The sequence below is a fragment of the Hyperolius riggenbachi genome, chromosome 1 (assembly GCF_040937935.1).
Source record: "Hyperolius riggenbachi isolate aHypRig1 chromosome 1, aHypRig1.pri, whole genome shotgun sequence".
Lineage (NCBI taxonomy): Eukaryota > Metazoa > Chordata > Amphibia > Anura > Hyperoliidae > Hyperolius > Hyperolius riggenbachi.
Window position 1 is genome coordinate 185,110,466 of NC_090646.1, and position 14,794 is coordinate 185,125,259.

The 14,794-nt window shown below is 43.3% G+C and overlaps 1 protein-coding gene across 1 annotated transcript in view; it reads left to right on the forward strand.

The window, feature by feature from the left end:
- Positions 1–3,194: 3,194 nt before the first annotated feature.
- LOC137546800 (glutamyl-tRNA(Gln) amidotransferase subunit B, mitochondrial-like) overlaps positions 3,195–14,794 on the forward strand; it is a 160,184-nt gene continuing 148,584 nt past the window's right edge. Inside the window, exons 1-2 of the mRNA XM_068269660.1 lie at positions 3,195–3,361; positions 10,044–10,194. Coding sequence (XP_068125761.1) covers positions 3,216–3,361; positions 10,044–10,194 — 297 coding nt within the window. The 5' untranslated portion in view covers positions 3,195–3,215. The remainder of the gene's footprint in view (positions 3,362–10,043; positions 10,195–14,794) is intronic.

Here is a 14,794-nt window from a genome sequence, read left to right on the forward strand (position 1 = left end):
CACACCCACTAACAATGTGATAGGCTAAGGGCTCTTTCACATCAGAGCTTGTGTTGGAGAACGCTCAAAGCATACGTTTTGTTGTATGCGTTTTAATGCGTTTTGATATGCGTTGCACTGCAGTGAGTGTGTGTTTTTAATCCGTTTTCAATGCGTTACAGCACGTAGAAAAACGCAGGTAATTTTTTTTTCTTTTAGTTTTCAACTTTCTACATTGTTCCTCTGTTGCATTCTGGGACTGATTGCCTGCGTTAACGGATTAAGAACGCGCATAGTGTGCGTTTTACATTGACTAACATTGTAACGCATAAAGCTAGCGTCGGCCGAAAAACTGCGCCTGGGTGCAGTGTAACGCAACGCACAAAAAGGCTGCGTTATATGTGAAAGCTAAAATGAAAGTCTATGGACTTTCATTTCACCTTGGGTAACGCAAACTTTACCCTTTGCGTTGAAACGCAGAAAATCTGCCCTAATGTGAAAGAGCCCTAAAAGGAAGACAGATATGCCAGAGAATACTAGTCAATACATGCATTACAGGGAGTGGAGAATTATTAGGCAAGTTGTATTTTTGAGGAATAATTTTATTATTGAACAACAACCATGTTCTCAATGAACCCAAAAAACTCATTAATATCAAAGCTGAATATTTTTGAAAGTAGTTTTTAGTTTGTTTTTAGTTTTAGCTATTTTAGGGGGATATCTGTGTGTGCAGGTGACTATTAATGTGCATAATTATTAGGCAACTTAACAAAAAACAAATATATACCCATTTCAATTATTTATTTTTACCAGTGAAACCAATATAACATCTCAACATTCACAAATATACATTTCTGACATTCAAAAACAAAACAAAAACAAATCAGTGACCAATATAGCCACTTTTCTTTGCAAGGACACTCAAAAGCCTGCCATCCATGGATTCTGTCAGTGTTTTGATCTGTTCACCATCAACATTGCGTGCAGCAGCAACCACAGCCTCCCAGACACTGTTCAGAGAGGTGTACTGTTTTCCCTCCTTGTAAATCTCACATTTTATGATGGACCACAGGTTCTCAATGGGGTTCAGATCAGGTGAACAAGGAGGCCATGTCATTAGTTTTTCTTCTTTTATACCCTTTCTTGCCAGCCACGCTGTGGAGTACTTGGACGCGTGTGATGGAGCATTGTCCTGCATGAAAATCATGTTTTTCTTGAAGGATGCAGACTTTTTCCTGTACCACTGCTTGAAGGTGTCTTCCAGAAACTGGCAGTAGGACTGGGAGTTAAACTTGACTCCATCCTCAACCCGAAAAGGCCCCACAAGCTCATCTTTGATGATACCAGCCCAAACCAGTACTCCACCTCCACCTTGCTGGCGTCTGAGTCGGACTGGAGCTCTCTGCCCTTTACTAATCCAGCCATCTGGCCCATCAAGACTCACTCTCATTTCATCAGTCCATAAAACCTTAGAAAAATCAGTCCTGAGATATTTTTTGGCCCAGTCTTGACGTTTCAGCTTGTGTGCCTTATTCAGTGGTGGTCGTCTTTCAGCCTTTCTTACCTTGGCCATGTCTCTGAGTATTGCACACCTTGTGCTTTTTGGCACTCCAGTGATGTTGCAGCTCTGAAATATGGCCAAACTGGTGGCAAGTGGCATCTTGGAAGCTGCACGCTTGACTTTTCTCAGTTCATGGGCAGTTATTTTGCGCCTTGGTTTTTCCACACGCTTCTTGCGACCCTGTTGACTATTTTGAATGAAACGCTTAATTGTTCGATGATCACGCTTCAGAAGCTTTGCAATTTTAAGAGTGTTGCATCCCTCTGCAAGATATCTCACTATGTTTTACTTTTCTGAGCCTGTCAAGTCCTTCTTTTGATCCATTTTGCCAAAGGAAAGGAAGTTGCCTAATAATTATGCACACCTGATATAGGGTGTTGATGTCATTAGACCACACCTCTTCTCATTACAGAGATGCACATCACCTAATATGTTTACGAGTTTGTGCAAGCGCCATGCTCGATCAAATTTTCCAAGATGCTGCATGCAGCGTTGTGGATCCGTGTCCTCCTAGGTGCTCAAAACATGACTATGAAGTCACAGGAAAAGGTGGCGAATGCTTTTCTGCTTAGTAGCAGGAGAGCATTCAACATATGCAAAATGAGCTGCCGGTGAGCGGGCAAGGGGACACTGATTCTACTAAAAAGGAACAATATCCCTTTAAATGTTGGAACACCGGCAGCTGACTGTGTGAACTGGCCCTAATTCTACTTATTGCACAAGGGAGTCTATGAGGAGGGAGGTCCTAGAAGCAAGTAACTTGTAAAATACATAAGCAATACAATGGGCTCTATTCTCAAAGACTTCCCGCATGCGGTAAAGTACATGCAGGAAGTTTGCGACCAAAATACCGTCAAGTTGACATTCTCAAAATGTTCCGCATGTTTTTTCCGCATGCGGAAAAAGTGCGGTAAAAGTGCGGGATTCATGCGGAAAAATTTCCGCAAGTCGGTATTTTCCGCAATAAAAAATCAATTCTCAAAAATGTTCAGGCACATCATTTCGTTGTTATTTACCGATTTTTTATCACCTACAAATAGTAGGTGATATATTCCGCATCCCATTGACTTTAATGAAGTGTGGAGGCTTATGGGCTCTGTGCTTGCTGTACTTTAACATTTTTTTTTTAAACACTTTTTCATGTGACCTTTTTACCGCATGATTTCCACATGAATAATGGCTGTTTCCGCATCTTTTTTCCCGCATGCGGATAACATGCGGAAAATATTAGTGAATGTGAAAAATTTTTCGGTGTTTAGTCATCTTTGTGAATAGAGCCCAATCTGTTTCATGGTCACCTTTGCACAGACACAGCTTACAGTGTTGGCATACTTCATAAACATACACAAAAAAGTATGAACTGTAGTACCGACTTTTATGATTATAACTGGTGGTAGTAGAATGCCTTGATTTAACTGTACAATTGCGAATCTTCTCTAAACCGAATGCAAAAAAAAAATAGCAGTAGTCATGCTTGGTCAAACTACAAGTAGCTCCGTTAGTAATGTATTGATTGATGTGACGTAGGCTTTCTCCTGCAGCTGCGCGGAACGAGCACTAAAATGCATTCTGGGAAAGGAAGTCCTTCCTTGAAGATGTTCAAGGTGGCAAAAGTGGACTGTAGACTTCTACTCCCATGATTCTCCGCGCGATCTGTCAGTACTAGTGCTTAGACATGGCTGCGCCCTTGCGGCTGAAAAGCTTTAGCGGCTGTGTCTTGCTACAGAGCTCGTACTGCGGTCAATTAGTTAGATACCGGTGCCGTATAAGGAGTGGAGAGAGGACAGCCAGCACCGCCAGCAGGCATGCCCGGGACACGGGGTACATTATTTAGCATCTCTCGGGGTTTAACCGGGGCAGCAAATACAGTGAATTCTTGTTTAAATTAACCAGGGTGAAAAGAAGCCAAAGATTCTTTCCTGCTACAAATGTTGCCAAGCGATGCAGTTATTTCCAGCTTGTATATGCGCCTCAGGCGTCAGTTCAAGCAGGAAGTATTTGTGGCTGGTCCAATTTGTATACAATTCTTATTAAATTCATGCAAACCTGATTTATTTGCACCTCACTGGTACTAAAGCTATATGCTTTGTTTTATTCATGTAGCTGAAAACTCTTCTTTAGATTTATTTTAAAGAAGTACTGTTAGCCCCCCCCCCCCCCCCCCCCCTCCAGAAAATAATTTAACTTACCTGGGACTTTTACCGATTCCGCCCCGCAGATGTCCTGTACCCGTGCTGTGATAAAACGATCCTTTGGTCCCCAGCTCACTTCCATTTTTTGCGACTTTAATGTCACAAGCCACTGCGCCTGCACAGCACTGGCCGCTTGCTTCCTCGCTCACGTTGCTAAAATTGTACTGCACAGTATGCGTACTGCACCAACGCAGGGCGCTTTCGGCGACCGAAGCAGGTATGTGTGCGGCCAGGGCTGTGCAGGCGCAGTAGCTTGTGACAAGTCGCAAAAACAGGAACTGAACCCCGGCAGAGGATCGGTTTGTCCCAGCGTGGGCACAGGATGTATGTGGGGGACCAGGAGAAGCCCCAGGTAAACTAAACTATTTTATGGGGGGGAGGGGGCTTACAGTACTCCTTTAAATGCAAGGCGTTCACCATGAAATACTGTAAGTACAGTATATGATATTCTCAGTCACGAGATCTGGAAGGGTCTGTTCCTACTGCAAAACACAGAGCACACATATAGGTCCATACACTCATACAGTTTTAGTCTGTAGATGATTGGACAATTTTACCACTGCCATGTAGTATGAGAGCTTATCTACACAATATGTTTATAGTATTCAAAATCTGTTTGCCCTCATACTACATGGAAGTGGTAACATTGGCCATTTATCTGAAGATAAAAATTGGATGTGTTTATAGAGCCTTATGGTGGGTACACACTTGAAGGATCTTATGCCGGGCATACACGGCTCGTTTTATGCGCCAGATGCCGGTGCATCCCCGCTCGTCCGCGCGGATCGATTGCCGCTCGTCCCCGCCGGCGCTTCCTTATCACTGCTCGATTCCCTGCCATTGTTCACCGGCGGGAATCGAGCGGGCGCTGGTCGAGCAGCATGATCGGGCCAGCTGAATATTATCAGCTGCCCGGATCAGCTGGTCGATACACGGTACAGAAACGTACCGTGTATCCCCAGCATTAGACCAATTTTCCCACCTTCCATGTAGTATGAGAGCCATACTCTACAAAGTCTATTCTATGGAGCTGAACTCCCCATCAGATACAAATCTTTGCAAGATGCTGGACACAAAGATGCTGTACACATAAAAAAGAACAGTATCTGCAAAAGATCTGTTCCTGCAAAATGCATTCATAGTCTATGATATCTGCAGATCTCGTACACTACTTGTTTAACAGACATTCATCTGCATATCTGACAATTATCTGAACATCCATCCTGGTGGATCTGATCTGCAGATGAATGTCTGTTAAACAAGGTGTGTGAGGCTCTGCAGATATCATAGACTATGAGTGCATTTTGCAGGAACATCGGAACAGACCTTTTGCAGATACTGATCTTTTGAATGTGTACAGCATCTTTCTGTGCAGGATCTTGCAAATATTTTTATCTGATGGGGAGTTCAGCCCAATAGAATAAACTGTGTAGAGTATGCTCTCATACTACATGGAAGGTGGTAAAATTGGTCTGATATCTTTCATTTAACGTCTCTGCAGTGTGTAATATATCTATATTATAGATCAGTGTTCTCCCCACAAATTTTTTCATAACAGGTGGCATGAAAAAGTAGCGGGGGGGCGAGATAGAGAATTCAGGGTCGGTGCTTCTGGGTGCAACTCTGCTTACAGAATAGGAGGTGGTGAGCCCATGACAACCGGTTGCTCACCAAAACTAGCTTGGTGGAGCACCCGGCTAAAAGAGCCTGGGGAGAACACTGTAGATGCAATTTTATGTAAGGGTTCCTTAGGAAAGGCTGGACCACATAGTTAGTCTGCGTTAGTACGCAGGAAGAGTGCCCAATGAGAGGGGTGCATGATCAAAGTGTATACACTAGGCTTACAATCTAAAGGTATAGTTCCCAGTAATGGGTTGCGTTTTGGGAAGTGAGAAAGGAAGCTATAGACCTGCATTAGTGAATAGTGCTATAATCCCTTGTGGGCTGTGCAGTATTGCAGGGTCTGTTTATCATACAAAACTGCTAAATGTAACAGTAATTTGGTATAAAGCAATTTACGTACAATATTGGTATGTCAATTGTTTAGTGAGTTACTTTGATGAGTTAGGGCTGGTTCACACTGGGGATGATTGTGTTGTGCTTGCCGATTGCTGGCAATCGGATAAACGCTAGTGCGATGTCACCCTATGAGGGTATTCATACTGCAGTGGAGCTATTTGTTTAAAATGGCAATCTTGCTGTATTTAGCATTTTGCAGAGTGATTCGGCTTGAAGTAATGTATAAAAATGCACTGAAAAATCACAATTGTTAAGCGCTTAGCAATTTCATTTTGCAGTGGAAACTAAGCTTAAACTATCAGTTTCACCATAGTGTACCGATGTGAAATAGGGCCTGGGACCCACTGGTGGCGAGGAATTGCAAAGTGCCCACAATCTTCCGAATTTGTGGAAGTGCCGTAAGTCACAGCAAGCGCAGTTTGGCTGCATGTGTGGTGAAACACGACTTCTCAGATTTACTGGGCCTTCCAGCAGGTGATCGGAGCGGCTGGGAGGACAGCAAGGAGCCAGCGGCCTTAAAGGGGCACTATGGCGAAAAATATTAAAATTGAAAATATGTGCAAACGTATACAAATAAGAAGTACATTTTTACATTGTAAAATGAGCCCGAATTTACTTTTCTCCTATGTTGCTGTCACTTACAGTAGGTATTAGAAATCTGACAGAAGTGACAGGTTTTGGACTAGTCCATCTCTTCATAGGGGATTCTCAGGGATTTATTTATTTTCAAAAGCACTTAGTGAATGGCAGTTGCTCTGTCCAACTGCCAAAAACTGTGTAGTGAGCAGGGAAGCTGGCCAGCATCATTGTTTAAATCCAGACTGATTGCTTTCAAGTATACAATCCATTGTTCAAACTTTCCTGCCAAACCTATGCTTCAGATGGATTCCAAAGATTCATATCTGACGTGTGTATCTGATGTGTGTATGTAGCTTTATGCCTGATACACATACTACGATTTTCCGTGCGATAGATGGATTCGATTGATAAAATCCGTCATGTCCGTTATTCCTCCCGATAGTTTCCGCCCTCGATTTCTCATAACAGTGAATGGAAAAAGATAAGAAAAACTAATGAAGATAAGAGAATTCAGTGCAGAATCGTGCAGAAAAAGCTATCGGGTCGCAAAATTGCACGGAAAATCTGACAGTGTGTACCCAGCATTAGGCATTTTACTTCCCTCCATTGCGTGATTTTAGTCTCGTGAGACCATTCACTTTGCTTGGATCACACAGATTAAAATGAGTGTTGCATAATTTTCAGTCATGTGAATGAGTGATTATCTCTCTTAATTACACACCTTCACAATTCAGTCGCATAGCAGAAAGTATTAGCAATTAATCTCTCCTACTTTTCTCCATAGACTTGACTGAGGAACAAGAGTAATCCCTCATTAATTGCTCATTTATGAGGGGTTTTTTTTCTCATTCTAGGTAAACCTGGGAGATTAATCTCACGAGACTGATATCTTTAGTCATTTAGCAGTGCACTGAGTTTTACCTCAGAGGATTTTCTTGGTTCTATTATAGAAGTCTGTGTAGCTGGTTAGAGAAGTGTTGTTCTTAAAGGAAACTTGAAGTGAGGAAATGCACTTCAAGTTTGATACTTATCTATGAAGAGGTGAGGCTCTGGATAGCATAAAGGCTTCCATTTCCTCTGTCCGGCCCATTGTTTCAGTGGTGTACCATGATGTAGCTATTCAACTCACTGGCTCTTTAGAAGTACTCATGTCCTGGATGAGTTCCAAGGACGAGCCTCTTCCTACTGGGCATGCACAAATCTGGTCTATTTGTGTCCAATAGGCATACACTTATCCTGGAAACTACTTTGTGACACAAAGAGTTCCAAAGAGCTCTTCGACCCAACGGGTCAAATAGCTACACCAGAGGACTTCACTAGAACGACAGCCCAGACAGGGGAGCAGGAAAGGGTTGCAGGGACAACTGGACAGCACACAAGCGAGAGGGGGTAGGTGTAAGCGCTATCACAAAAAGCGTGTTCATTGGTATTGTTTAGAGATGTTATGCTTGATTACTAAATGAGCATGACACCTGTACATGTTCTTGATTCTCTGCTGAGATGCCTGCTTTTCCAAGTCTCAGCTGAGAGTGTGTGTTCAAGCCTGAAAAGTGCTTTTAACTTACTTTGCTAGCCTTAAAGGCTCATACACACGCCAGACTAAAGTTAGCTGAGGCAGCTGATAACCACAGCCTCAGGCGGGTGTTCACAGGCTCGCGACCCGCAAGTGGTCCACCCGGTGGGTCAGCTTACCCCCAGCAACAGCCAATCCTATTGTTCATGCAGCCCCTCCGCCCGCTGCATGAAGTCACGCATGTACTGCTCTGTCATCCCTCCACCTCCCTCATAGCAACACAGTGCAACGTCAGCTACACGGCTGACACGCGTCTACGCAGCCTGGCCCAGTAATGTCGCCCAAAGGGTTCGGGTCCAAAATCCCTGATGAACAACATCCATCAAAGGTATGTATGCACCTTAAGAGATCTCTGAGATAACATTTCTCTTTTATGCTCCTACAAAATACTTGACTAATTATTAGGGGAGTACATTTCGTGAGTTCACTCTCAGGAGAAACAATAAACAGCAGTGGTGTGTTGCAGAGCAAAGGTTCATACCCACAAACTGTCGCTATGACGCAAAATGACTGATAAACAACGGATCGTTCTGATTTCAGCGGGTCTCTGAGGTTGTAAATAGTTGTTGCATGACGGAGGCCAGAGGTTGATGACGTGTATGTACAGCGTTGTGGCTACTCTGTTGCCTGGTAGGTATAGGTATCCGATCCGTTGGGTGACAGAGCTCTTCAAGACATCGGTTGGTGAGTATGTTATAAGGAAAAAAGCACTGCTCTTTCTCAAAAATATTGCGGACAATCTACAGTTTGCTAAAACATCACATGGGCAAACCAAAAGCATACTGGAAGAATGTTTTGTAGAAAGATGAAACCAAAATATAACTATGCTTAAACGAGTTACATTTAGAAAAATAAAAATACTGCATTCTAGCATGAGCATGGTATCCCACCTGTGATACATGGTGGTGGGAGTATTCTTATTTGGTCCTGTTTTGCTGCATCTGGGCCTGGAGAGCTTGCCATCATTTATGGAACAGTGAATTCTGAACAGTACCAGAGATCCTATACGCACAGGTCATTTCACTAAAGAATATTTAATAAAGAATTAAGAAGATGTTCTGGAATGGTCAAAGTCCTGACCGTAATCCAGCAGACAAAAATACGTAAACACATAGTGATTTCCATTCATTACAATGATTATTGAAGCGCAAGTGCTGTGCATTGCGATGGCACTCGCATTTTTCCGACACGTGCAAGTAGGAAAGGGGTCTTAATGTATTGTATGCACATAAGTCATGTAAATGGGATTCATTGGTCCATCTCATTACTTTACCCAGAAGCATATTCCAAATAGTGTATTATTATTACTGTAATTCTGAGCAGTAAGTTATTTGAGCAGTTTAATGTGTATGATTTTACCTTTTCATTATGATATTATTCACTTCTTGCAGAGTAGTTCTAATCTTTATTAATGTGAAACAGAAGTAAATATCAGTTGCTTTGTCCTTCCAGCCATAGTTGTTACAGTGTCACAGGCGTAATGTGATGATATAATTTCGATTAGATTTGGATTAGTGCATTGCAGCCAGATAGGAATAAACATAAAGTGGGAAATATGATGCTGTAGCAAAAGGGAGAGTTTAGAGCATATCAATGTTCCCTGGATGCTTATCTGCTGTCAGCTGAAGTACTTTATGACTAAAAGATCAATAAACAATAGTGCAGTTGGATTACTGTCAGATTTTAAAAGACTCCTGAGAGAGTCTCACTGAATAGAAGCATTGGCTGCTCTGTGTGTCCTAGCGAAAATCCTAACAGATAAAGCCATTGATAAACTGCCCATGCTTGTGTATTGCTTATCTTACTTGGGAGAGGTACGGTATTTGTTTCTAAATTCCTTGATGATTTTATTCACTGAGAAACCATAATCTCTGCTTTCCCCTAGCACCCCCTAGTTTTACTGTTTGAGACAAGATCTCTCATTTATGTTTGCCGAACCTAGAGAACGTCAGAGTTTGTTGCTATGTTAATCTTCATTCCTCATAAATATCACTAATGCCTTCTGTATTTCAGTACCTCAAGTTGCACATAATTCCGGGTATTAGACTTTTATTAATTTTCAGGCATGCTTGTTAAATGAAAAAATAAAACACTTTTTACAGAAAAAAAAAACGACATCTGAAATGTTTTTATGTTGCAGAACTCTGCCCTGGGAAGGAGTTGTAGGCCTTGAAGTTCATGCACAGATCAATTCTGTCTCCAAGCTTTTTTCAAGCTCTGAAGTTAAGTTTGCTGCTGCGCCAAATTCCACAGTGTCCTTTTTTGATGCTTCTTTGCCCGGAACTCTACCGGTAGGTTCTACCTTGTGGCATGTGTTGTTTGCTTTGGGGATGGACTTTCAGCAGTTTGCAGATCCCAAATACTATTTTTGTTATCCCATAACACTATTTTTGTTTTTCACATATGATGTTTTTGAGGGAAAATTTGTAAATGTGTGTAGAAACATCTCGACATTCTTTCTAGTGTTCACAATTTAAAAAGAATGGTGGCTGCTTATTTACTGTATGTTGGTTGGTTTGAACTAGCAAATGTGTGCCTAAGAGTCACTGCACAGGCTGCTAACTCCTTCAAGAAAGGGCAGCAGGTGATAAAAATCTTAATAAACATAGAAATTTAAACTGCAAAACTTTTTTTGAGGAATGAATTCCAATACTATCTGTCAGTTCCTATTTCTCTCTGGACCTTCCTTTTCTTTTGTCCACTGTCTGTTTGCACTTCACAATTCCTCCCATGGCCAGTCGATCTGCGCAAGGCAGATTTATATCGTGCTCTAGTGTTTGGGCTGAGCGGGCTTCTTTTATAACATTATTAGTTAAAAATGGACCAAGGAGCTACATTTAAGGCTGGGTGGTACCCGATTCGGGGCAGAGACGCACTGCAGAGCGCTTTTTGCCAGGAAGTTATATTGGACATGAACTCCTAGATCACTAGGGAAGCCATATGGGGAGGGAGGAGGGAAGCACTAGACACCAGGGAACTGTATAGGGGAGGGAAGCACTAGACACCAGGGAACTGTGTAAGGGAGGGAAGTGACCACTAGACACCAGGGAACTGTCTAGGGGAGGGAGGGGGCCACTAGGTACTGGGGAACTGTATAGGGGAGGCAGTGTTCTCCCCAGAATTGTTTTCCAGCCGAGTGGCATGAATAAGTAGCCGGGTGGGAAATTAAGGTCACGATGGGTGGGGAAAGAGAATGATGTCTGCTACTACTAGGTGAAAATGGACAGGGAGGATCATGCTGGGGAGAAGAGTAGGTGGAACACGCTGGTTGTTACCTGGTGAGGTAGTCATGCTAGGCACTGCTGATAGGGATAGAGGATTACACTAAGTGATGCTAATGGAGAAAAGCATCTTGCACTGAGCGGTGCTGTTTTGATGTGCAATCCGATAAAGTGCTGCCAAAGCCGGATTAATACCAGAAAGGGGCTGTAGACAGGGGGACTGATTTAGGCCCAAAACCACACATCCCCACAGACTGTTTTGTTATCTAATTCAGAAAGTCTCACAATAGTTTTGGCTGACATAGCAGTAGAAAACTTAAGGGGCCCATACACTCAGCCGATTTTCTGACCGATCGATCGATTGATCGTTTACAAATCGGTTGGTCAATCGACCGATCGATGGCCGATTTCGATCGATTTCGATGGATTTCCATTGAACTGGCAGGGTGGAAAATTTAGGTTGATCTGATGAGATTGCTTATCAGTTTGCATTGGCCTTAATGGAAATCTTATGGCAAAAAATGCCATCAGATCGAATTTCAATAGATTTCAAACTGAAATCTATTGGAATTCTATCCTGGTAAAAAATGTTCTAAAAACGCATCAGATAGATCATCAGATGCATTTCTTATCTATCTGCTGCCAATCTGACGAGTGTATGGGCACCTTTAGTGTAGACATGCTTGTTGATTGTCTATGCACTACAAAGGAAAATAAGTGCTTGGGGGTTTCTGCTGTGGCTTCTCCCCTTAAACAAAATCAAGCACTGGTAAGCAAACATACATACTGTATACAGAGGGGTTTGAGTAAAAAAAGTGAATACAAACTGAAGGGAAGAGAAATAGGTGTGAGTGTCTGGGAGGGAGATAGATTGTCTTTGAGGGACAAGAGAGTGTGTGTGAAGAGGAAAGGGGAAAGAAAAAAAGAGGGAGAAAGTGTGTGTGAGAGAGACAGAGGGAAATGTGTAAGAGGGAGAGTGACAAACAGACTGCAGAAAAGAAAATGTTTGTGAGTGCACAGCACACTGCAGGAAGTCTGCAGACTGATGTCCAGGACAGCTAGCTATGTAACGTCTCCGGCAGAACAGTGAAGGGAAGCAGTAGTGGCTGTAAAGTTGTTTAATACCTGTCTCTGTAGCACAGAGATGGCAGCTGACAGTCATCACAAGGATTCCCTTGCTGGGGTAGCATTACTGCTACCAGATAACCATCTGCCCTGCTGCTGCTCTCCCCGGCATGAACGAGCGCTGCTCCACGCTGTTCTCTATGTGCTCTGACCTCTGATCGGGTGAGGCTGGAGCACATGCTGGGAAATGTCCTGCATGATGGGAAGACAGGAGGAGGAGAGCCCGTCCTCTGCACTACTCAGGCAGATCAGTGACTCACCAGAGGGCACACAGCAAGCCAACATTCTCTCAGTTCTTTCTCTGCATGCTCCGACTCCTTCAAAGCTCCCGCGGTCTGGCTTGTAATGTCAGGAGCTGAGGAGGAGGGCGGAGATTGTCAGAGTGGCAGCGGGCCAGCTCAAATGGCACAGCTGCTGCGCACTGTGCTGGATGAGTGTGGAGGACGGCAAATACGCTGCTGACAGGGAGCAGTGATCACAGCAGCTGGGCGGGGACTGAGATCAGCCAGGCGCTCCGCCCAGTTAAAAGGCTCTGGGGAGAACACTGGGGGAGGGATGACCACTAAACACCAGTGAACTGTATGGGGGGGAGGCATTAGACACCAGGTAACTGTATATGGAATGGAGGAGGGCCACTAGACACCAGGGAACTTAATAAGAGAAGGAGGTGGCCTCTAGACATTGAGGTTGGCCCATGACTCAGACTCCGTGTTCAATTTCGGCCCACCTTGTATTCGAGTTTGAAAACCCTTGCACAATAGGGTTCCTCGACCTCCTTCCAGGAGATGTGCTTACCCCCTGTGGTTCACCACTCCACACAAGAACGATGAATTCAAACAAACGAGGGAAGCACTCTTGCTTGACAATATACCTTATATTGTACACAACAGTACACAAACGTTTTCAAGCTACTCGCTCTTCCTCAGGTGTACAAAAAGTAACAGCATAGAAGTGCAATTTATACAGTATCCTCCCCACATCCACACCCGTAGTTAGGGTACACACCCTAATCGTGACTTAACCCTTAATTATACAATGTAACCAATAAGGGAGCTACACATTTAGGGCTCGATTCACAAAGCAGTGCTAACTTCGTTAGCACGTCTAAAGTAACTTATGGCGCGCTAAGCTACATGCGCTAAGTCAGCGCACGCAAAGTTTAGCGATGCACGTGAAGCGGCGCACAGGACTCGTCTAAAACGGTGCATTGGGTGCGCCTATAACGTCGCAGCGGGTGCGCCCAAATCGTCGCATCTTGCGACGATTCGCGCGCACCCGGTGCGACGTTATAGGCGCACGCAATGCAAAGTTTTAGATGCATCCGGTGCGCCAACTTCGCTCGCAGCGCGCGGCGCTACACTTTGCACACGCTAACTAAAAGCTTAGGCCATGCTAACTTCTTAGCAACGTAGTTAGCACGCCCAAAGCTTTTAGGCGTGCTAACTAGGTTAGCAATGCTTTGTGAATCGAGCCTCTAGTATCTACCCCACAAATTGACATCTGAGAAAATGCAAACATATGCAATCAAATAAATCAATCTTGATATACTCACTTGTCACAATATTCACTCTACATAAAATTACTTGCAATTATAGCTGCAATTGTATCAAAATTATTCACTCTGAATACATTTGCTTGCAATTAAATCTCTACATAAATTTACTTGCAGTTATATCTCCACCCGCATACTTTCATTACCGCTAACTAATCCCACCATATTTCTGGAAAAGAAGAGAACAAACCACATATTACAGAAAGCATTTAAAACTTAAGTTCTCATTCTTTCCTCCAGGCTCCACACACTGCAACTTGTGTATCCACCTTGCTTCTCTCCTTAACAATAGTACATCACGATTCACTCCCCCTTTAGGAATTGGCACGTGGTCCAGAACGCACCATCGCAACTGCGTCGCATTGTGACGACAAATCGAAAAAAATGTCGTGCCACTGAGCTATGCGCTTTTGGATCATCAATTTTGAAATTCGCAGTTTAATGTTTATGTTCACCTATCCTCGTTTTCACCGAACGAGTGGTTTTACCCATGTGCATAAAACCACATGGACGTTTCAGTCCATTCACCACGTGTTCACTGTTGCAAGTGTAGTGAGCCTGGATTTTAATAGGCATGCCACTGTGTTGGTGCCCAATCCAATCACCTTTTATGATTGAACTGCACACTCCAAACGACAAGCAAGGAACTGTGCCTTTCTTAGCTTTTGCCAACAGCCTATCCAGTTCGGTTGACGCTCCAATCTCGTGCTGACCACCATATCTTTAATCAGTTTTCCTCGTCTGTAAGCAAACACGGGGGGTAGTTTAAACAGATGGCAATATGTTTTATCCTGCATTAGAACTGGCCAAAACCTATGAACAATTCCTCTCACTTTTAGGAAATAAATATGCAATGTCTGTGGTTTGTCAATCACCATATAATCATAACGTTTTTTGTCAATTAACCACCCTGGCGTTCTATTAAGATCGCCAGGGCGGCTGCGGGAGGGTTTTTTTTAAATAAAAAAAAAACTATTTCATGCAGCCAACTGA